General features: G+C 37.7%; 1 protein-coding gene across 1 annotated transcript in view; it reads left to right on the top strand.

Moving 5' to 3' along the window:
- Positions 1 to 26,049, top strand: part of LOC150083757 (STAM-binding protein) — a 144,707-nt gene that overhangs the window by 79,508 nt on the left and 39,150 nt on the right. Inside the window, exon 8 of the mRNA XM_090377459.1 lies at positions 17,170 to 17,282. Within this exon, the coding sequence (XP_090233585.1) occupies positions 17,170 to 17,282 (113 nt within the window). The remainder of the gene's footprint in view (positions 1 to 17,169; positions 17,283 to 26,049) is intronic.

A 26,049-nucleotide genomic window follows, 5' to 3' on the forward strand; every position in this document is an offset into this window, starting at 1 on the left:
CCAGTTGCCTTTGCAAAATTCTGGAAAAGATGGTGAACCGTCGAATGATATGGTACCTGGAAAATTTCAATCTCTTAAATTCTGCACAATTCGGCATTCGACAGAACAGATCAACACTAGATATACTAGTAAAACTAGAGAATTCCATTCGGAATGCATTCCTTAGATCGGAACACCATGTAATGGTTTGCTTTGACATCAGCAAGGCCTATGATTCCACGTGGAAGTATGGAATACTCTGTGAGCTACATCGCCATGGACTTCGGGGCCATCTCCCGATTTTCATACGCAACTTCCTAGACAAGAGAACTTTCCAGGTTCGATTTAAAACTTCGCTGTCCAAACTATTTTTTCAGGAAGAAGGAGTTCCCAAGGGCTCTGTACTCAGCGCTACACTCTTTATAATTGTGATAAACACCATTGCTGAACAACTTCCGAACACTATTGATAAGGCACTGTTCGTAGATGACCTTAGTATTTCTTGCCATGCGAAAAACATGAATACGATCGAGAGACAATTACAAGGGGCAATAAATAAGATCAGTACATGGGCACAAACCAATGGTTTTCAGCTTTGTTCTCAAAAAACGTTGTGTATCCATTTTTGCTGACAACGTAAATTGCACCTACACCCGGAACTACAACTGAACGGAAAACCAATAGCAGTTCAACCCAGCATACGATTCTTAGGAATCACCTTAGATCATAAACTTACCTTCCTGGAACATACAAAGGGTACTAGGAAAGTTTTGCAATATGACGCAACAATAAATCACAGGAAGCTGCTTGTTACTGCATGTTGAGACATGCTCATACGTGCATAGTAGCCGCCGCGCCAAGTTGATGGGCTCAGTTATTCATTAGTAGTGAGAGTGTAAAGTGCTTGCGATGGCATCGTGGTCACGAAATGAGATAAGGACAGTTTTGCGGTATAATTTCGTGCGTGGTTTAACCATAGACCAGTGCTTAGAAGAAATGACTCTTGCACTAGATGATGATTGTCCACATCGTACAACGATATTCAGGTGGTATAGAGAATTCCAAAGGGGAAATTTCACTCTGGAGGATTCTGAGAGGCCGGGAAGGCCACGAACGTCAGTTATGGAGGAAAATGTTACTGCTGTGAGGAAAATGCTTGACGAAAACAGGCGAGTGAACTACCAACAGATAGAGGATACTTTGGGCCTAAATGCACCAGCAATTCGTTCGATTCTGCAAGATCATTTGCACGTGAAGAAACTTTGTTCTCTCTGGGTGCCACATCAACTGACTGAAGAGCAGATGACACGACGTGTGACTTGGTGCCAGGAGATGCTAAAAAAGTTTGATAAGGGACAATCTCGGTATGTGAACAACATCGTGACAGGTGACGAGACTTGGCTGTACTATTACGATCTGCCGACCAAGGCTCAAAACAAAGTTTGGGTCTTTGATGATGACGACACACCCGTAATTGTCAGAAAATCCCGATCTGTAAAGAAGAAAATGATAGCTGTATTTTTCAAATCGAGTGGAATTGTGGAACGTGTCATTTTGGACACGCAGAAGACAGTCACAGCTAAGTGGTATACTGAACAATGCCTGCCTAAAGTCATTGGATCTATGAAGAACCTGCGGCCAAAGTCAAGAATGGACACCTGGTACCTCCATCACGATAAATGCTGCAGCTCACCGCGCCAAAGCCTGCACCGAATATTTGACCACGACAGGACTGAAACTTCTCGAGCACCCTCCCTACAGTCCAGACCTTGCTCCCTGCGACTTTGCACTGTTCCCGCATGTGAAAATGAAGCTAAAAGGGAGGCGGTTTTCCAGTGATGAGGACCTTCTACGGGCTTGGGACAACGAGTGTGCTTTACTCTCTAGTGAAACTTGGCAGAACTGGTTTAAAGATTGGTTTCGGAGGATGGAGAGGTGTATTGAATGTAGAGGAAATTACTTTGAAAAAATTAAATAAACAAAGCTGTATTGCAAAACTTTCCTAGTACCCTTTGTATTAAAAGACTAAGAACATCCTGCCAACAAAAATTAAATATCATCCGGGTTCTCTCAGCAACAAAGTGGGGAGCTGATCGCCTTACCTTATTACGGCTATACAGATCTTTAATAAGATCAAAACTTGATTACGGGGCCCCAGTATATAGCTCAGCAAGGCCTAGTGTCCTTCGCTGGCTTGATCCTCTCCATCATAGTGCAATACGCATTGCTCTAGGAGCATATCGTACGTCAACAACACATAGTCTATATGCCGAAGCTCACGAACCCCCTCTCTCTATCAGAAGGCAACAACTTATATTACGCTATGCATATAAAATTAGATCTATGCCTGAACACCCAAATTGGGAATTACTTTTCACTCCCCAACACAGCAGGTTATACCATAACCGCCTTACTGCTAACAGACCGTTAGGTATAAGAATAAGACATCTTCTAGAAGAACTTAATCTGAGTCTTGATAATATCACAAGTACCCCTCCACTACTCCTTCCACCGTGGAGAATTACTCCACCTTTATGTGATAAATACCTTCACAAATGGGATAAATCTGCACTAAATAAAGAAAATTTTTTGCAATTGTACCATGCAGTGGTGGAGCAGTTTCCAAACTTCATTGTAGTTCATACAGATGGGTCAAAGAATGACACCCACGTTGGAATCGCCGCAGTTTTCCTGAACATAACATTAGCCTACAAACTGCCACATGAGTTCAGTATCTTTTCTGCTGAACTAATGGCAATTCAGGTTGCAGTGAAGCATATCGAGTCCTCCAATATTGAAAGCAGCATAATATTCTCTGATTCTCTAAGTGCACTTCAAGCCCTGGAAAACACCATGAACATCACCCACCCTGTCGTTAAAGAAATAACAAACTCTTTATATACCTTATCTGAGCTTGGAAAAACCATACACTTCTGTTGGGTCCCAGGACATATGGGAATTCCAGAAAATGAATTAGCGGACAGTGCCGCAAAAACGGCCGACTTACCACCTGATGTACAGTGGAGAGTTCCACATCAAGATTATAGACAAATAATACAGGAAAAATGCATGTACCAGTGGGAATCAACATGGCAAAATCAACTTGAAAATAAGCTTCGAAGTATCAAGCCAAATCTTGAGCAATGGCCTTCAAGCCTCAGTGCAATTCGACAACAGGAGGTAATACTAGCTCGTCTCCGAATAGGTCACCTAATATTATAGGTATCCTAATATTACTCATGGTTATCTTTTAAGAGGGGAGAATCACCCCCAGTGTGATCACTGTAAAACAGTACTTTCAGTGAAACATATCCTTGTGGAATGCGCAAAATTTGCAATAGAACGCCAGAATATCTTCACTCCAGCCACAACTGAAGACCCACTAACATTTGTTTCACTTTTGGGCAATAAAACAAATGTCTCAAAGATTTTTACTTTTCTCAAAGCGATCAATGTATACCACCTCCTTTAGCTAGTCAAAAATCAGTCTCCTGACCCTCGATCTATAACGAAATAGCAGAAATACTAACCTATGTATGGTGCACTATGGCCATAGATGCCCATGCGCCAAAAAAATCCCCAACCAAACAAACAAACAAACAATCCCTTTATCCATTGTAGCAACTTACCCTTAATGCGATACCTCTCCAATTTGTACAGCAGTCTTCCATGTGCAACAGTATCAAAAGCTTTCCTGAAATACGAGTATGATATCAAAATTATTTTTGGCTAGACACAAATTTTTATTTTTGGCTTGGGTATCAAAATTATTTTTGACTAGACACTTGGGAGGTGATCTGATTGAGGATAGACAGATGTAGAATTGATGTGCAGAAATTTGCCTTTAGCCATTGGGTAGTTGATTGCTGAAACAAACTTTCATCTGTCGTTGTTTAAGTTGGCAGGTTAAATAAATTCAAGGCAAAACTAGACAAACATTTGGAGTGACTGGATGGGTGAAATAGGAAGTTTTTTTTTTTTTTTTTTTTTATTTTTGGGTGATGCTGTATAAGCTTGCATTCTTGCATCGTATGCCTCTGCTAATGCTATAGCCAATAATATATAATAAAGATTGTATACAAGTAGTATTTGAAAATTTTCTGACTTACCATAGGAAGAAGGAAGCAGTCTGGATTGATTCAGCTTTTATTCAACATAGTTACATTTAAGGATTATGCTTGATACTTCATTTAGTGGTTCAACAGTTTCTTTACTAGGATGAATTTGTACTTTTGTGAAAGTCATTTCCACTCATCACATGAATCCCTTTTGAAACAATAATCTGCTATTATTGCTAAAGGCTTCTTAATTTTCTTCAGGGAAATAGAGTGGGCCAGTAAATCAGAGAGTCTTATAATGGGGGATTTTAATTTCCCAGATATTGACTGGAATTTGTGGATTGGTCACTCGCACACTAGCAAGGCTTTTGTGGATTTATTGGATGATTGTTTTCTACATCATGTTCGTGAGGCAACAAGAGGGAGCAATACTCTTGATCTGATTATCAGTAGTGATTCTTTATGCATTAAGAATCTGCAGATAAATGAACCACTAGGTGGCAGTGATCACAGTGTGTTGAAGTGGGATTTACTCAAGGAGGTAACTACCATCAGAGGTAAAGGGAAGTGTTTTTGTTTTCGTAAAGGCGACTATGATGGTCTGAGACAGTATTTAAATTCTATACAGTGGGATCAACTGATGATGTTACTAACAGCAAACTCAAAATGGGAAGCATTCAAGGAACTAATCTTGGAGGCTGCCAGGCTTTACATGCCAGCTAAGAAATATTGTTCAAGGTTTAGGCCTAAATGGTTGTCAGATGAACTAATGAGACATGTGGCAGAGAAGAAAGATGCATGGGATACATACAAATTAATGGGTGACATGGAAGCCTATGATAGATATAAGTTGGTCTGTAACCAAGTCACAAAGGAGATTAGGCAGGCAAAGGCAGACTACGAAAAATCCTTGGCAAAGGATGCAAAGAAAAACAGAAAAGTTCTTTACCTATTTAAACTCAAGAAGGAAAGGGATGAATCAGATTGGTCCACTGGATATTGATGGTTCAACAGTTGAGGATCCTGCTCAGGTGGCTAACAATCTAAACAAGTATTTTGCATCTACATTCACGCATGAGGAGTTATTCAGGAAGGAGAATGATGTAGGTAAAGTAAACATTGGCAGTGAGCTGGATGATTTTGTAATAACTGAGAGGGAAGTGGAGGAGAGATTGTTGAGGATAAACATAAAAAAGGCACCTGGGGTGGATGGGATCTATCCAGTTATATTAAAGGAGGCCACAAAGGAAGTAAGCAAACCCCTATCCATAATTATGAGAGCTTCTTTGGAATCAGGGGAGGTACCCATAGACTGGAGATGTGCAAATGTAACCCCAATTCACAAAGAAGGATCAAAGGCTGACACAAGTAATTATAGACCTGTTAGTTTAACTTCTGTTCCAGGTAAATTAATGGAGGCACTGGTTAAAGAAGCACTGCAGGATCATCTAGACAAGAATTCAGTTATAGCTCAGCCGCAGCATGGTTTTGTTAAGGGCAGGTCTTGTCTGACCAATTTGATTGGATACTATGCTGTAGTCACAAAAGAAATGGATGCAGGGAATAACTTTGATATTATATATTTGGATCTTAGAAAGGCTTTTGATACTGTTGCACATGGAAGACTGCTGCACAAATTGGAGCAGTGTGGCATTGGAGGCAAATTGCTGCTATGGATAAGGGGATGGTTGAGTGGCAGAAGACAGAGAGTGGTAATCAATGGACACTGCTCAACGTGGACTAATGTTATTAGTGGAGTTCCTCAGGGTTCAGTGTTGGGTCCATTGTTGTTTTCGGTGTTTATGAATGATATTGATGATGGGATATCAAGTTTAATGTCCAAGTTTGCAGATGATACAAAGGTTGGCAGGGTTGTTAAGGACACTACTGACGCTATGCTGCTGCAACAGGATCTGGAAAGGTTGAACAGATGGGCTGAAATGTGGCAAATGAAGTTTAACATTGACAAATGTAAAGTACTACATATGGGAAACAGTAACCCCAGAGCAACATATCAACTCTGCGGTACTACACTGACAGTGGTGGAGAATGAAAAGGACCTGGGGATAATTGTGCAGGCAGATATGAAGTTCTCTGTGCAGTGCAGACGAGCTGGAAGAGTAGCTCATGGTGTCTTGTCAATGATATACAGGAATTTTTCTAGCAGGGATAAGGAGGTGATTATTCCCTTGTATAAGGCAATGGTTAGGCCACATCTTGAGTACTGTATACAGGTCTGGAGGCCTCATTTCAAGAAGGATGTAGAGCTGCTGGAACGGGTACAGAGAAGGGCAACAAGATTAGTGAATGGAACAAAGGGTTGCTCTTACGAAGAAAGGCTAAAGTTTTGCAAATTACAGTGTCTGGAGACTAGACACCGGCGAGGTGATCTGATAGAGGTGTATAAGGCTTTGAATGGTTTGAGCATGCTCAATGCCAATGGGATTCTTCATCTTGCTCAAAATAATCACCTCAGAGGGCATAAATTCAAATTGAGGAAGGATGGATGTCGGATAGATGTGCGGAAATTTGCCTTTGGCCAGTGGGTGGTTGGTTGGTGGAACCGACTTCCGTCACTTGTTGTTGAAGTTGATAGCCTAAACAAATTTAAGGCTCAACTGGACAGGTATTTCGAACGAACGGAGGGGTGAAATGGGAGTGGTGTGTGGTTTTTTTTTTTTTTTTTTTTTGGCTGATGCTGAATAAGCTTGCTTTCTTGCATCATATGCCTCTACTAATGCTAAATGCTAATGCTAATGCTATTCATATTTCCATTTAATTTTTTTAAAACTAGTAAACATGCCGCTGACAATCTTCTCAGTCTTTTGATTTATAAATGCTTAAAGCTGTTCCCAGCACTCTTCAGATCCCTAAGTCTCCACATTTTCTGAGACATAGAACTTGTTAAATTATCACCTTTTAGCAGCTTTATATTTTGGCCCATTAAAAACACTAGTTTGTAGTTTAGTTTCACTTTCATAAAATTTTGAAATGATGTACTGAAAACAGCCTCATTCTTTGTGTATGTCTTAACTGTTTCATTAGTCCCATTTTTATATGTAGTAAATTGCAGAAGCAGTTTTGGAGAAACAAATTACTTAGGATAGTTTTGCTTCCTAGGGAGATTAGGTCTCTGTGGTTGTCTTTCTAATTCAATGATCAGCTTTAGTCCTATTTCACCATTCATATAGAATGAACGAAATTTCATGAAACCTAACTGTTGCCCCAGAGGTGTGAGCAACAATTAGGTTGCCAATTTCCTACTGGTGATCGCAATACCTCAAGTTCTCTAATAAGAATTTCAGACTGTTCTGAGTTTCCTTTAAGTGTATGGAATGAGCAACCAGAATTGGTTGCCTATTCCATGCACTTTTTTTCCTATTGTCTATCAGAACTCCTTTTAAGCTCTTATTCAAGTGGTCAGTGAAGAATCTTCATACGGATGAATCATGTGTAATACTTTGTGCATTGATTAAGAACAATATGATATAGAACACAAAAGATTTTTCCATGAAATAGAAGGGAATAAATTAGGGACTACATTTTAGGAAGTGTTCTTTTAGTCACAGAGTTATTGAATACTGGAACAAGTTACCCCCACAGATAATTGAGGCTGACAGTTTGAAGAAATTCAAAAGTAAACTGGATAGTTACTTATGTGGGGAGGGAGGCACATAATGTGTATTTTCTTATCAACTTTTTTTTTCTGTGCAACAAAATCCTGTGGCTTCTTTTCACTATATTGCAAATACTTATACTGTATATTACTTTTATCTTTGAAGGAAGGGAAACTAGGTAAGAGTGCTATTGTATGATAAGTTGAGTATGAATGTAAATACAGTGCAACCTCAATATAACGTGTCTCTTCATATTGCAGTTTCAGATATACCCCCTCCAAATTAATTATGAAAAAAAGTAGTGCATTCAGAGAACTAGCAATTTCATATTGGAAACTGGAAAAAATAAATACTGTATATACTCATATGCACTTTACATCCTATTATCAATTTCCGAGAGGCGAAAATTAGCTAAAAATTGGCTGTGTATTCACTTCAACATATTCAATATTCAGTTTCAGACTAAGTTTTGTGAACAATGGGACTCATCAGAGCCTAATAATTGCAGGCACTCATTGTCCCCCCTCAGCTAGAGATGCAATAAAAGAGTATATTAGTGGAACAATAATTACAAACAACTACCTCTAGAGGGGAATATGGCTAACATTTGTCAAGTGTGCTGCATTTCTTACAAAGTAAATTTTTGTAAACAAACAGAACATGGCATCCTTTCTTTGACTAGAAGTTACACTTAGCATTACAAAAACTGCCAAGGGCTAAACTAGACAAAAATATACATGAACTGATAAGTGATTTTTGGAGAAATCACATGACTTCACTTCAACACTTTGATAGGCTGGACAGTTTGGTTTTGATTTAATTTTCTCAAAACACATTAAATTCTAAGGCATCAGAAATAAATAAATGGTAAAATTAGTATAAACTAGTAGGACTGAAGTAATGGCCACCAAAAGAACCTATTATACAGTTGAAGAAAAGTTAAAGATTATGGAAAGATTTAAGCGTGGTGAAACAAAATGCAGTATTTTGCAGGTGTGGAATTCCAGAAGGAACGATCCATGGTTGGATGAAAGAGGAAGAAAAATTGCATTCATTCATAGACTCCATAGAAGATGAAGCAGACCTCCAAAGAAAGAAAAAACTTTGTGAAAAATAGTGAGGAAATAGCTTATACCAGAGGTTTCTGCAGAAGCGTAGTGAAGGACCAATAAATGGGGTGATTTTGAAAGCATGGACACATAAATTTTATTATTTTAATTTCATAAAGTGGAGACCATCACATATTTAAAGTTTCCAAAGTGCGACTTTGGAGGTAAAAGGCTCATCGTGGGATATCCTATTTTAATCTTTTTGGAAAATCCGCATTTGGTGACATTACAGCAACAGAAACATTTCCTGAATTTCGGCAGCATAATGTGATTCAAGATGATGAATTCACAGCTGTACAACTGTGATGAAACAGTGCTGTTCTATAAACTTCTTCCTGATAAGTCACTGGATATTAAAAAGGCACACAACAAAGTGGACAAGAAACTAACAAAGAGAGAATTACTGTGTTATTTGGTACAAAAGACTGGAAATTATAAGCTAAAGCCATTGTTCATGGGAAAAGTCTGAAGTCCCTGATGTTTTAAGCACATCAGCATGAAATCTCTACTTGTGATTTATTAAAATAGCTTTCAATGTTGTTGTTGATGGGGTTTTAAGTGCCATGGCTATTTAGGCCATATTGCACTTAGAAAGGTGGTTCATACTGCCTGTGTTGGTTCATATAGAAGCAGTTAGAAATGGCTATACAGTCCTATTCGTTTTAGGAAGGAGAAGAATTCTGCGAGATTTGATTTTTTGCCTATGATATGGCTAAGTGACAAAGGTTCCCTTTAAGCTTGCGAGAGAACTGAATGACACTAGTCGAGCATTATTATACTGAGTACATTCCAGAAGTATGTGTTTGACTGTGAGTGGTGTATGACAATGGTTACACTGAGGAGGGTCATTCCCTGACAGAAGGAACAAATGAGTTAAATGAGTATGGCCGATTCTGGCTAGAATTACTTCTTGTCTGTTTGCAATGAGGGTTGAAGCCCATAATTTTGGTACAGGTTTAATTAGAAAAAGTTTATTATGAATTTGTGCTTGCCATTGAAGAGTCCATCGACCTTTACATATACTTTGGATCTTCATTTTATAATCTGTGAACGGTACTAAGGAATTCGTTGGGCTGCTCTCGATGGATGTTTGGCAGCATCATCCGCAATTTCATTTCCTGGTATTCCAGTATGGCCAGGTATCCAGCAGAATAGCTTTCAACACTTGGATGATGAGTGATATTTTTGCTTCATTATTTGTGAGTTGTTCCATCAGTGAGATGTCACTTGCTTTCCAAAAAAATTTGAAGAAAAGGCTCTAACTGTTGGATCACTTTTGGCCCAGCCAAACTTTCGGCTGATGACCTGAAATTGAAAGATAGCAAGACCAGAGTTGAGTTTCTGCTGAGAAACACAATTGCACTAATTGAGCCCATGGATCAGGGCATTATTCGAGCCTTCAGAACCTACTCTTGTGTTGAGCTACTTGCTAGTATTGTGAACTCTGAAATTCAAGTTGTAGAAATTTTGAAAGTATTAATGCTGAAAGACATTGCATAAAGTATTGGATTAGTATGGAAGAAAGTAAGTTCAACAGCAATCGAAAACTTCTGGAAAAAATGTATTTGGAAAAGACAAGATCACTAATAATAAATTCTGCTTTGAAAATTCTGCCAATTGAATTGGCAGCTTTTTAAAGCAGGAAGAAAAGATACTTGGTCGCGATCTTGGAGCAAATGACTTCACTGCTTTGATTTAAATAGATGTGGAAGCTCCAGTTGTGCATTACCTGAGTGAAAGAAATTGTAGCCTCTGTGAACACTAGGTAGACAATCAACAAACAGAAGGCTAGTGATGTAGGGAGTGACTCAGAAGATAATGTGAATGACTTGTGGAAGGAAAGAGTGCCAGAAATTAACAAAGTGCTCGAAAACATTAATGAGGTGATGGAACATCAAAGTGATAGTGAACATCTTCATTTATTGCATCTAACCACTATTCAGAATTATATACTGAAAACATGCTGTCATCAGTTCTGGGAAAACTAAATAACATGACTATTTCAGAAATTATGCATAAAATGAAAGTCCAGAACAGCACTTGTATTAATAGAATGTAAACGGAATGATACAACCTTTAGTTTGTTTTTTAGCCTGTATACTCATAAAACATTAGTAAGTAAAGTATTTGTTTACTAAGAAAAGTTTAATTTATATAAAAAAAAAATTGGGAGAAAACATGGTACAATTATTTCGACTATAACGTGCATTTACTTATAATGCTGGTATTGAAGTCGTCATTCAACATAACCTGTGTTTTATCAAGATTGCACTCTATTGCCATCCAGTTTTGCTAGATACTGTATATAGTATTATGTAGTTGAACCTAGGTCAGAAATATAGGTTTGGTTTGGTTTGGTTTTTGAATAGGTTTGGTTTGGTTTTTGTTTTTTATGGTGCAAAAACGACAAGGTTATATTGTGCCATGACAGGTAAGAATAGGTGCATATATACTTGCATGCTCACCAATGCTAGGGCCATAAAGTAAATAAATTTGAGGAATTTGAAGTGTTGGTCAAGACATCAAAGGCAGATGTTGGAATATCAGAGATGTGGTGTCACACAGGTATAAGCAGTGCAGAATTGGAATTTGTGGAGTACAATATGTACAGAAGAGATTAGCATTAGCATTAGTAGAGGCATTTGATGCAAGAAAGCAAGCTTATGCAGCATCAGCCAAAAAAAAAAAAAAACCCACTTCCACTTCACCCCTCTGTTCGTTCAAAATACCTGTCCAGCTGAGCCTTAAACTTATTTAGGCTATCAACCTCCACTACAAGGGATGGAAGTCTGTTCCACCAACCAACCACCCGCTGGCTAAAGGCAAATTTCCGCACGTCTATCCTACATCTGTCTTTCCTCAATTTGAATTTATGCCCTCTCAGGTGATTTTTCTGAGCTAGAGGAAGAATCCCATCAGCATTGAACATGCTTAAACCATTCAAGGCTTTATACACCTCTATCAGATCACCTCGCTGGTGCCTAGTCTCCAGACACTGTAATTTGCAAAACTTAAGCCTTTCTTCGTAAGAGCACCCCTTTGTTCCATTCACTAATCTTGTTGCCCTTCTCTGTACTCGTTCCAGCAGCTCTACATCCTTCTTGAAATGAGGCCTCCAGACCTGTATACAGTACTCTAGGTGTGGCCTGACCATTGCCTTATACAATGGAATAATCACCTCCTTATCCCTGCTGGAAAAATTCCTGTATATCATTGACAATACTCCATGAGCTACTCTTGCAGCCCGTCTGCACTGCTCAGAGAACTTCATATCTGCCTGCACAACCACCCCCAAGTCCCTTTCATTCTCTACCACTGTCAGTGTAGTACCACAGAGTTGATAAGTTGCTCTGGGGTTGCTGTTTCCCATGTGTAGTACTTTACATTTGTCAATGTTAAACTTCATTTGCCACCTCTCAGCCCATCTGCTCAACCTTTCCAGATCCTGTTGCAGCAGCATAGTGTCAGTAGTGTCCTTGACAACCCTGCCAACCTTTGTATCGTCTGCAAACTTGGACATTAAGCTTGATATACCATCATCAATATCATTTATAAATACAGAAAACAATAATGGACCCAACACTGAGGGACTCCACTAATAACATTAGTCCACGATGAGCAGTGTCCATTGATTACCACTGTCTGTCTTCTCCCCCTCAACCACCCCTTTATCCATAGCAGCAATTTGCCTCCAATGTCACACTGCTCCAATTTGTGTAGCAGTCTTCCATGTGCAACAGTATCAAAAACCTTTCTAAGATCCAAGTATATAATGTCTCATATACATGTCTCAATTTACAATTTTTTGCATCGGGTAGAGTGGAAGTGTGGTATGAAGCTGTGCACCCAGGCTGTCTCGTGTATACCACTAAAATGGCTGAATATGGAATGGGATATATATCCTATTGATATGGACTGGGTCCGGTCATATTGTTAGAAGGTTGTGTTATCTCGGTGGACATGTTTCTGTCACATCAGAAACATGTCCACCTTCCTACACTTCTTCATTTTTACCCTGACTGTGATGGAAACAAGTTAATTAATTTATTTGAATCGGAAGTACTGGTATCACACAAAATCAGTTTTATTAATTGTTCCATAAAACAATGGTTGTTAATATAAGTATTTCATTCAAACCCAATTAGCGTCCTATTGGGTCCAGTTTACCTGGTTCAGGTTTTAACAAATAAATTCTATAATTTTTACTCTATCGATAGAGCTGAAACTTGCTACAGCTGGAGCCAAAACTGTGTTCTTTGATTTTCCCACTTCAAATTTCAGAAATTTCTATTGATTTTCATGCAAATAACAAAAATGTACCATTAAGTGTGCATTTTTTTAAAGCCATTTCAGTTATTTTTTCACCCCCACCTTAACCAGCCTAACCCTCATGAAACACAATACCTCATTTGTTTGTTGTTTTAACAAGCGCACACCTCTATTCACAAAAGGGAGTTATGTTTATGTTGGCATTAGAACGCTCCAGCATTGCGTCACAGTTCTTCTACAGCTTTATCGAGAAGGCAAAAAAAACCCAAATGCATGCTACTGTTTCTTGGCATAAGAAACAACAAAAGAATCACAAAAATTGTTTTCGAAAAAGAAAAAAAGACCATATTCCTTTCACTATAAACTGATCACTATAATGCCCATTTGATAAACCCAAATGGTTTGCTTTATTGTAATTGTTTTTTAGGGAACAATATAGGTATGTTTTGTGGATGTATATTTGATTTTCTAATGAAATTTAGGTGCCTCCGTAGCCAGGTGGGCAGGAGCAGCAGTGCGTAGCACACGCTTCTTGATTAGACCGGGGTTTGAGCCCGTGACCACCAGATACGGAGGATGCGGAAAGGTCAAGGAATGACCACCGCATATCCCCGGAGCAATATGGCCTTAGTTGCTAATGCTCCTAAAAACCAAAATAACAACTAATGAAATTTCAAGAAAATATTTCTATCGATAGCTGCGTTATAAAGTTCAAAAACTGATAAAAGAAAAAAAAAAATCATCCGCTATGAATAACAGATTTTTTTTTTTTTTTTGAAATGCATATTGTTCACAAAACTGAATATTTTCCAACGATAGAAAGCGAATGGATTGTTCAAAAAAATATTGTTAGAAAATATTTCAATATTTCCTTGGTATGCATTTGATGTTATTACAAAGGGGGAAATTCTTTTTTAGTACACAAACCGAAAAAATTCACCATCTACTGTCATATGCAGTTCAAAGTTAAAGGTTATTTCACACAATCAAGTCCCCGACTGCTAAATGCAATGCTGTTTCTTGTATTCTCTCTTTATCTTGGAAACTCCTCTGACCATGTGGTCATCCTGGCGTATAAATAGAAAATTTGTTTGAATGATACCCAGATAGCACCAATTATCAACTCTTTTACTGTCCTTCTAATTTACATTGTGTTCAGATGATCTGCTTTGGGAAAATTAGAAAGTGCTACTTCAATTAGGAGCAAAAACTGTTTCCATTCCACCAACATAACGAATTACTTTAAGTACAATAAAGGACTACTACTGGATTTCACCGCAAGGAACTTTCCACAATAAGACATCTGTACAAAATGAAAACATGCGGTCACTCGAAAGTAACCGTAGTCATTTGCATTCAAGGACAAGCTACACGGCAGTGTTTGAAATTTATAATGCAGCTAACTTGACAAGTAAGCTTACACTTCTAACATTTGGCGCCTCCGTAGCCAGGTGGGAAGGAGCAGCAGTGCATAACACACGCTTCTTGATTAGACCGGGGTTCGAGCCCGTGACCACTAAATACGGAGGATGCGGAAAGGTCGGAATGACCACCGCATATCCCCGGAGCAATATGGCCTTAGTTGCTAATGCTCCTAAAAGCCAAATAACAAACATAACAAACTGTAAATTTCATTAGGAGATAAAATATACATCTGCAAAACGTGCTGCACCAATATATTGTTGCCTACAACAATTACATAAAGCAATAAAGCAAAATATTGTTAGAAAGTAATAATGCTTAACTGTTTGTTATACAAGAAACAGTTGTGCACATTTTTTTTCCCCCTCTGTATCACCTTGGTAATGGTGAAATGACCTTGGGTGAACGTCAATAATTGCTACCTGTAAGTTGATTCATTTTAGCCAGCAGCACTGCAATGATGCACGAAATTAAAACGAATGCAGTGACGCATTTTATAATCAAGGTGAACACCTGCTTGTTTTTTGCGGTCATAATTACAAAAATTAATACTTAATCGTACATTTTTCTGTTTTCACATTAATAGTTTTTGTAGAAAATCAAAGGAAACACTTCTGTTTATGTGTATTTGAGAGTTTCAGTTTTGTAAATTGAGTAGAAATTAGAGAAATAATTAGTTTTTTTTTGGGGGGACAATTTTTGAGTTATGGTTAAAAATCTAGGCTTAGAGGAACGGACCAAAACCAGGTTAATTGTCAAACAAAGGTTTTGGATCAAATAATTTTGGATGCTTTACTTTTTTTTTTTTTTTTTACTTATTTTGTCTGCTCACTTTACTTATTTACAAATATACAAAATTGGGTAGTGTCAGCTATGCTCTCAAAGTGTATTTTCTAATATTGACTTATTGACAGGTCAGTACATTTTTTTAATTCCCAAAACTAGAGATAAACTCATACTTGAATTCAACTTGTAGTCAAGCATCTCTTGTGTGTGCGTGTGCGCATGCACATCCAGACAAGTAGGGGGAGAAAATATATATACAGTAAAACCCCGCTATTCGCGGTATCTGTATTCGCGGTTGTTGATTTAATATAAAATGAAACCTAAAAAAATGTGAATTTTAAAGCGCCATGAACATTTTCCGCCATAAAAAAACATGGGCGTGGCTAAAATTATCTTCACTGGTCAAAACAGTGCTCGGTGGGTGGGGGGTCACAAAATCGCGAGTGTGGATGTTTCTCGCTAATCCTTGTTCAACGTGTTATGCTCTTGTCATGGAAGGTTTCATCGTTTGCTTTCAATTTATATACTTATAAATTGAATAAATTTATCAATTTATATGCTACAAAAGTGATAAATCTACCGTTTTGCAATGGAAAACAGACTTTTTTGTGTGTGTTAATGGAAGAAAGTGACTTTATTGTGGACAATTTCTTTTTAACCCGTACAAAAATATGGCTACGAATAACAAGGGAAATGTGAAAAGATCAAAGAAGGTGATAACCTTAGCGAATAAAATTGGGTTATTAGATAAAATTTCTAATGGTGAAAGTGTCTCCTCAGTGGCAAAACATTATAAAATTAATGAGTCAACGATACAATCAATCAAGAAATCGGAAGAAAAAATCCGACGTAGTGTCCGTGAAAATGCGCTAATTGCTTCAAAAATTTGCTCTGTAACTCGTGATGTTAAATTAGAAAAAATGGGAAAAGCTTTAAATCTGTGGATAGAAGACCGAACTCAAAATAAAATTCCGTTAAGTTCACTTATCATTCGTGAAAAGGCAAAACTCCTTTATCAACACTTTAGCGAAACTGGTGATAGCACTGGCGGGATAAGTTTTTTAGCTAGCAAAGGCGCTGGTTTGAAAGATTTGTTTGAAATTTCTAATAAATATTACATTTAATATTAAATTGTTTCTTATTTTCATTTCGATGCCATATGCGTGCATTTCACTATGTACAGTCTATGTACATAGTCATATTATGAAGGTACATATAATACATACATAGACAAAATTTTAGACTAGTTTTTCTTATATATTTCATACTTTGGAACGGAACCCCTTTATTACTATGGGAACCATAACTCAGTATTCGCGGCATTTCTCAGGAACGTAACCCCCGCTATTCGCGGGGGTTTACTGTATACATATTTTTTTTTCCTGACATATTTTTCATTTTTATCTTAATGGATTATGAACCGTGTATCATAATTTCCTAACTATATGTACATAAATGCTTTTAAATATAAATTTTTTACTGTTATGGTTTAATAGACAAACATTAGTGCAAGATTATTGTCAAATTAAATCAAAATTTTTTTAAGAAGAATAAGTAAAAAAAAAAAAAAAAAAAGTAAAAAATATAATTTCAGAAGAGATTTTATACTCTGCACTTAAATCTATCCCAAAATTTTGGGCAATTTTTGTATTGCTTAAAAAGTCAACTTGTTTGTTGGAATATATGGTAAGAATGAGTTTATGAAATCGGAGGATAATGATGTTTTCTTCCAGTGCCAGCCGATAACCCTTACAGTGTATAAAGAATTTTTATTTAAATTTTGAGGATTTTAAATGTCACATTAAGGTTTAAAGAGATGAACTTGTTTTTGGAATAGTATGATAGGTCAAAATTTTTATAGTTGTACAAGCACATGAAATTCAGTGACAGCTTTGCATTTCAAATAATAGTAATGAATTTCTTCTGTAGACTCATCCTTCTCAGACAGCTTTTATGTCAAGTGTAGATTTACACTCCCATTGTTCATACCAGTTGATGCTACCTGAAGCAGTGGCAATAGTCTGTTCGCCCAAATATGATGAGTAAGTGAATTCATTATTTATCAGAATTAATTCATAATATTATATCGGTGATTTTCAGTGTGATAACACATTTATTTTTTGCTCATATTTTAAATCTTAATGGATGTTTTATTATATTTATTTTGAAATGTTAACTGATATATGTGTGTATGCATGGTAATCTCTAATGTTGTTTGTAAAGCAGTTATAAAAGAGAATTTTTAAAATATTTAATGAGTACCATATTAAATATCTGTATACGATATATCTGTACACAGTTTGATTAAAAAAAAAACTGTGTGTGTACCCTGTATGGACGAAAGATGTTTTATGTGAAAACATCTTTGACGAAAATCAGAACCATTTTAAAATCGAATAGCTAGAACCTAGAACCAAAGTTATGAACAATGTAACATTGTATACTCATGCCCGCTACTTACTCTACCGTTAGTAACATTAGCATCATACTTCAGTCCAAAATATTTAGTATGAATGATATAATGTTTTATACACATGCCACTATAGATGTTTTTGCTATAGATTTTTACAGATGTTTTCACATCAATAATTTTCTGAGCAGTGAAAGGGACTGAATGCCACACTGCTATAGCCTTTGTGTTCAATGATGCCGAAGTTAAAAGCAGAGCATTGTCAAGAGTATCAAGCAAGCCGACCTAACAAAATAAAGATGGACGTAGCAATGAGCAAGCAAAAACGACAAAGACTATCGAGATTGCGTAAAAGATGAATAGAAAATAAAGCGTTGGATTTAGCAGTGCCTTCAACCAGCAGTGCTGCTGCTCCATCTAACAATAATGTACCCGAAGTGAGTATTAATTGTGTACAATGGAACATTTCTCCAACTGCAGAGCAGATGAGAATGTTAAATGATCAAGCTCCTTTTCCTTAAGCCAACTGTTTACATAAGAACATAAAAAATTTAAAAGGATATTTATGAAAAATGATTTGTGATTGTCTATGGTTTCGAAAACGACACAAAGAAACCAGCTGCTAAAGATGCACCATTGATATGCACTGCATTTCCCAATGTTGACGTCGACGGGATCCTTGTGTGTAATAGCTGCTGAGGATCACTTAAGAACAGCACCATTCCAGCTTCTAAGTCGAATGGCTTTGTCTACCAGAAATTATATTGCATTTACTAAAGTTGGATTTAGTAACAGAGAAGCTTATTCTCCTCGCTTACTGTTCATGCAAATAAGGCACCTGAGACACACACACATGAACAATATGGCATTCTGGGTCAAGTTATCAATGTGTCTGTTTCAGTCAACACGATGGTCCATCACTTGTCAAGGGAGGTTGATTAAAACTGGAACATTGATCACTTTACCCAGAATGCCGTATTGTCCATATGCGTGTCTTAGGCACCTTATTTGTGCATACAAAATGCAAGAAAATACACAAGTCCAGCTATTTGATCAGGTCAGTAAGAAAGCGAGTGGTTAAAGTGTGGCTTTAATATTTAGTGGACATGTCTGTCTCTCTATTGATTGTATCAAATCACGATAAATCAGCCATTCATTGACAACAGCACATGGAAATTAATTTGGCTAAAGATGACATAAGCAAATCAGTTCCAATCAAGGAAAGTCTCATCGCCCAACAGCAAGTGTTGTTGTGGAGTGATGATAAATATCTTAGAATCACCCCAGGAGAAACTAATGTACCACAGAGCTTACTGTTTGACAAGCACACAGAGGAACTACCCTTTCCCAGCATTTATCTTGGACAATTCAGAATGTTCAGAGAGAATTTATGTGTGACTCCGTTTGTGATGGCAACGAGTGAGCTCAGTCGATCTGACTGACATGGTGTTACTCCATATCATCTCCTTTATGTGGTAATGAAGGTAATGAAATTGAGAACGAGAGACTCTTTGACAGTGGCTTTCAAATACATAGGCAATGATAGAAAACTAAAGTAAGTTCATTCAACTGCCATTTTCTGGAACAACCTTCCTTCCTTCCTTCCTTCATATGTATTTCCTGAAAATTACAGCCTACAGAAGTTCAAGTCTAATGTCAACAAATATCTTCTTTCGTCTTCTCAACCTCAAACCCAAGCACGGTACTAAGTACTATAGGTTCTAATACCTTTTGTGTTTGGGATTTTCATTTAAAAAAAAAAAAAAAAAAAAAAGGAATACATTAATAGCTGTATTGAAAACAATTTGGTCTTCCTAATGACAATTCCAATCTCAACCTACTACTACTGTGCTCAACGTAAGCACAATCTATTCAGTATGATTAGACAGCTTGGTAAACCTACAATGTTCTTGACTCAGAGTACCAATGAAATCAGTTGGGCATGCTTACTTCAGCTATTGTACAAGTTACAGAATAAGGGGATGATATTGGTGAGAATGATGCAAACAACATTGACTTCATGCAGAAGGCGACCTTAGTGAACAAAGATCCTGTAACTTGTGCGATATACTTCAAGAAGATTGTGGATGTAATTATGAACATATTGCAGCCGAAACATCATAGCCCATTTTGACATGTAAAATTGACCATAACTATGGTCAATTTTACATGGTCAACTTTTTCAAGCACATAGAAAATCAATATTGCGGTAGTCCACACGTGCACATTTTGCTGTGACTAAATATTGTTCCCAAAGATCCTTTGGGGCGAGAACAAAGAAGATGCCATCACAACGATCCAAGTTGGTGTGTCTCTGCTAGCGAGGCTTCAGAGAGCTTCAAATCCACATACATTCACGTGTTACATGAAAATAACAGCGGATAAACGACAGATGTTTCATTTGTAGCACTATTTGTGCCTTGTAGCATGAATGGTGCTTCAAATCGACAAAATCGTGTCGACATGTGATTTTGTGACATGGAAATGGCAATTGGTGGCACGTCACCGTTGCGACATGGGAATGATGTGTCACAAAATCGTCGTTTCCAGTTTGTCGATTTGATCGACAGACCGGAAAGTGACGTCAAGGGAAGTCATTCCATGCAAAATCACTATTTTCTGTCTGTTGATCAAATCACCAAACCAGAAATGACATCATTTCTATCATCGACAACTCTGACACCTCTTTCGTCCCCATGGAATTCACTATTCCGCGGGGACAAAAATTGTGTTGTAAAATCATTATTTCCGGTTTGTCAATCAAATCGAAAAACTGGAAGTGATGTCAAATGACTCCAAATCCATGTCGCAAAATCATGACATATTGGTTTTACTTCGGTCTGAAATTTAGCAGGCTCCACCAAAGATGTTTGATTCTCAGCTGTGAAAATTCAGACTTTCTCCTATTCAGTTTTACTGATGTATGGTTCCCTTTGTCGTAACATATGATCAGCATTACTCAGTGCAATGCACCATTGAATATACGCTCAGTTGGCTTTGCATTAGCAATCTTTTGCCCGTAATACAGCCTCTACACATCTCAGCATGAACTCCACAAGATGTACCGTGTCCAGCAGTGCCTGGACACGCTACAACATCTTTAAGTTCTATACGGTGGGATCAACTGATGATGTTACCAACAGCAAATTCAAAATGGGAAGCATTCAAAGAATTGATCTTGGAAGCTACTAGGCTTTTCATACCAACTAAGAAATATTGTTCAAGATTTAGATCTAAATGGATGTCAGATGAACTAATCAGATATGTGGCAGAAAAGAGAAATGCATGGGATACATATAAATTAACAGGTGACACAGAAGCCTATAATAGATATAAGCTGGTCTGTAACCAAGTCACAAAGGCGGTTAGGCAGGCAAAGGCAAATTACGAGAAATCTTTGGCAAAGGATGCAAAGAAAAACAGCAAAGAGTTCTTTACTTATGTAAACTCTAGATGGAAGGGGATGAATCAGATTGGTCCACTTGATGTCGATGGTTCAACTGTTGTTGATCCTGCTCAGGTAGCTAACAAACTAAATGAATATTTTGCATATACATTCACAGATGAGGAGTTATTCAGAGAGGGGAGTGCCAGAAGTGTATTAAACTCTGGCAGTAAGCTTGATAATCTTGTAATAACTGAAAGTAAAGTGGAGGAAAATTTGTTGAAGATAAACCTAAGAAAGGCACCTTGGGTGGATGAAATCTATCCAGTTATATTAAAGGAGGCAGCAAAGGAAGTAAGCAAACCCTTAGCCATAATTATGAGAGCTTCCTTGGACTCAGGGGAGGTATCCATGGACTGGAGATGTGCAAATGTTACTATAATTCACAAAGGAGGATCAAAGGGAGACACAGGTAATTACAGACCTGTGAGTTTAACTTCTGTTCCCAGAAAATTAATGGAGGCACTGGTTAAAGAAGCACTGCAGGATCATCTAGACAAGACTTCAGTTATAGCTCAGACACAGAATGGGTTTGTTAAGGGAAAGTCTTGTCTGACCAATTTGATTGGATACTATGATGTGGTCACAAAGGAACTGGATGCAAAGAATAATTTTGATATCATATATTTGGATCTTAGAAAGGCTTTTGATACTGTTGCATATGGAAGACTGCTGCACAAATTGGAGCAGTGTGGCATTGGAGGCAAATTGCTGCTATGGATAAAGGGATGGTTGAGTGGGAGAAGACAAAGCGGTAATCAATGGATAATGCTCTTTGTGGACTAATGTTATTAGTGGAGTCCCCCAGGGTTCAATGTTGGGTCCATTGCTGTTTTCTGTATTTATTAATGATGGTATATTAGGCTTAATGTCCAAGTTTGCAGATGATACGAAGGTTGGCAGGGTTGTTAATGACACTAAAGACAATATGCTGTTGCAACAGGATCTAGAAAAGTTGAGCAGGTGGGCTGAGAAGTAGCAACTGAAGTTTAACATTGACAAATGTCAAGTACTGCGTATGGGAAGCAGTAACCCCAGAGTAATGTATTAACTGTATGGTACCAAACTGACAGTGGTAGAGAGTGAAAAGAACCAAAGAACCTGGGGGGTAATTGCACAGGCAGATATGAAGTTTTCTGAGCAGTGCAGAGGTCTGCAAGAGTAGCTAATGGTGTCTTGTCAATGATATACAGGAATTTTTCTAGCAGCGATAAGGTGGTTGATTGTTGGAATGAGTATAGAGAAGGGCCACAAGATCAGTGAATGGAACAAATGGTTGCTATTATGAAGAAAGACTTAAGTTTTGCAAATTACAGTGTCTGGAGACTAGACACCTGCGAAGTGATCTGATTGAGGTGTATAAAGCCGTGAATGGTTTGAGCATGCTCAGTGCTGATGGGATTCTTCCTCCTTGCTCAGAATAATTGCCTGGGAGGGCATAAATTCAAATTGAGGAAAGACAGTTGTAGGATAGATGTGCGGAAGTTTGCCTTTAGCCAGTGGGCGGTTGATTGCTGGAACAAACTTCCATCTGTTGTAGAAGTTGTTAGCTTAAATAGATTCAAGGCAAAACTAAACAAACGTTTGGAGCGAGTGGGTGGATGAAATGAGAAGGGTGGTTTTTTTTTGGTTTTTTTGCTGATGGTATATAAGCTTACTTTCTTGCATCACGTGCCTTTGTTAATGCTAATGCCTACACATTGTCAAGTGGAAGATTATCTGGAAAGGTAAGCATTCCCATCAAGCTTTGATTAATGGTGATCGTAACACCCAGGGTATGCTACAAAAATAGTCTCCAAATCATGATTCCACCACCACCTGCTTAACACCAACAGTACATCCAGATGCCCTGGCCTGTTGTTGCCTTTCTTCAAGTGTGAATATGCCCATCACTATGATATACTTGGATATGGGATTTATCAGATAAGGTGACAGATTTCCATATGTTATTTCTAGCGTTGGAGCTGATATGCTCATGCAAGATGCAGCTTCTTGTGCCTCACAATGAGCATGGGTAACTGTGATAGACCAACTGCCATAGCCTATATAGCCAAATGTCTAATGCATAGTCATTTGGATATTGGTCTTGTTATTCCCACATTGTACCGGGTGGTTAGCTGGGCCACTGTGCTGCATTGCTGCTGTTACAAGCTATTTGAATTATGTTTTCTCTGCTATTTATAAGTACACCATCGCTATTCTTCAGTTTCAGTATCATTTGTCTTTCTGTATTACTGCTCATGGCTGCTGATTTAAATCCTTTGTTTTCCCTTAATGCCTGTTCTACTTTTCTTGTGTTAAATCTTCTTATGTCCTCTCTGAGTCTCTTTCTAATGGCTTTGCATAGCTCAGTATACTCAATTTTCTCCTTTTCAGTGTTTATCTTGCTCTTCAGTTCATCATGACAAGTGTTTCTTGACTAATTTTTAATTTTTTCTTCTTTGGATTTTTTTTTACCTATAGGTTTCTTGGCCTTTATCACTTTCAGAAAGTTGTAGTATTCCTCATCAGTATCTTGGTCCTGAACAGTCTACAGAAGCTCAAACTTGTTCGTAAGTTCCAGTGCATATTGCTTTTTCTCCTCTTCTGTTATCTCAAAGACCTTTGTATTATTTATTTGAGTCAGCTTTTCCTTTCTTTTCTTACATTTATAGCAAGTGTTGCATCTTACCATTCTGTGATCACTTCCCACCATTTACCTTGTTCAGGACGGTAACATCATTCACAATATATCTTCTGTTAGTGAGGATGAAGTCAATTTCATTTGTTGTTAATCCCTTTGGGCTCTTCCATATCCACTTTCTGTTCACCCTTTTCTTGAAAAAAGTGTTCATTACTGACTAAATAATCAGGAAACATAATTATTCTAGGTTGGATCTTGCTAAGTATGAATGCAAGAAAAAAAAGTCCTGTACATCTTCTGGTTCTAAAAACATCATCCCAAAAATAATATGAAGGCATTTACTGAATCCAAATCTTTGTTTTCTATTGCAAGTCCACAGTTTTAGTTTTTCACTGCCATGGTTGAGCCCTATTATTACAGTTTCTAACCAAATGTTTTCAACTGCTATGTGAATAGCTGTTCTGTCACCTGGTCTAAAGCCAAAGAAAATTTCATTTGAATGAAAATTCAAATTGGCCACTGATTGAAATTGGTTGATTCACCCCAGGGTTTTACAAGTAATGGCTGAGCACAACTGGTGGATTGGTTTATTTTTACTTTGCCAAATAAGGGATTTAAATTTTAATCTGAGAGAGGTAGCATGTGCTCCCTAGATCTAGTATTGCATCTGGGTGTATTCATGAAATTCTTTTTCTTTTTATAATGTTGGCATTGTGAAGAGCAAGAAGTGAATTTAAGAAAGAGACAAAAGTGACTGAATTACAGGACAGGATTATCTTTAATAAGTGGGACAAAAGTGACCAAACTGCAGGACATATAATAATTGGAGAGAAGGGTAGAGGAGCTTCTGTATGTGCATAAGCAACTCTGAGTCTGTGAACATCCTACAGTTTTAGTAGAAGAATTGTGAAACTGCCAGCAGTAATATAGAAACGTTTTATTGTTTGTGGTGAAGAGAAAGATGTTAGACGAATGGTGTCAATAGTGTTGAGAACATTATAAACATCAATATGAATGTGACCATTCTGATGCAGTCATATAAAATGTAAAGTTTTTAGCTTTTAATTTCATTTCGTTTATTGTAATTACTCAAATTTGTTTACTCAAATTCAGTATGTTCTATACCCTGAGAATGCCAAATTTATGAGGTTCTTCTATACAGTATTCCGTATGTGGTCTCACCATTGTTTTATAAAGAGGAATAGTAGCATCCTTTTCCTATTAGTAAAGGTCCAACAGACCATCGATAGTACACCCTGAGTACTTTTCTTTTCTTTTCCCAAATGCAAAACCATACATTTAGCAGGATTACAGCATGATCTTGATTATTTCCATCCTACCTACCTACCACGCCTCCGTAGCCCAGTGGGCAGGAGCGGGAGTGCAGTAGCACACGCTCTTTGAGTAGACGGGGGTTCAAGCCCCTGACTGCTGAATATGGTCGATCTGCCAACCTGCACTGGACCAGCGTGGCAGATTATGGTCCATTTCCCTCAGCATGAATTGTTGAGGAGGCTTCCATCCTGCAGTGGGTTGATAATGGCTGCACTTTACTTTTTACCTATCTATCTGTAAATCATCAACAAATTTTGACAGCTTTCTCTGTACATTCTCATCAATAACATTGAAGATGATGTAAGCAAGAGGAGGACCCCCCCCAACAGCTCTCTGGGATCTTACTCACTACATTATTTTCACTCTGTGAATAATACTGATTGACTACCACTTTCTGGCTCCTTTCACTCAGCCAACCCCTGGTTAACTTAAGAATCTTCCCAGTAATCCCAGCTGCTCCAATTTGAATATTAACCTCTCATAGGGACCGAATCAAAAAGCTTGAAGTCTAGATAAACAATGTAAAATTGTTTCCATCATCTAAATATTTTATGACCTCATAATTAACCTTCATATTAGTAAGGTTAATTCTGAGGTCATAATGTCTCTGTATTGAATCTGTAATCAGTGATGCCATTATCTTGCCCACCACAGAAGTGAAACTCATTGGTCTATACCTACTCATCTCCAGCTTACCTTGATCTGCTCTTTAATAGCAATCCTAATGGTATGGTGCAATCCTTTGCTGCATTTTGAATATAACTGGGTGTACTCCCCCAGAAGCCTTGCTCTCTCTTGGTTCAAATATGCTTTCAGTTGTAATTATGCATGCAAACCACTTTCAGCTCATCTGCAATTATGATTGGATTGCCTCCGGTTTCACTATTTTGTACATGGTGGGGTCCTGTACGAGATGCCTTCCTTTTTTGTATTAACATATAAGAAACTCCTTGTCTCTGTTCTTTGAATATATGAGAAATCACTGGCTCTTTTTGC

The sequence above is a fragment of the Mastigoproctus giganteus genome, chromosome 7, assembly GCF_048544385.1.
Source record: "Mastigoproctus giganteus isolate SK-2022 chromosome 7, ASM4854438v1, whole genome shotgun sequence".
NCBI lineage: Eukaryota > Metazoa > Arthropoda > Arachnida > Uropygi > Thelyphonidae > Mastigoproctus > Mastigoproctus giganteus.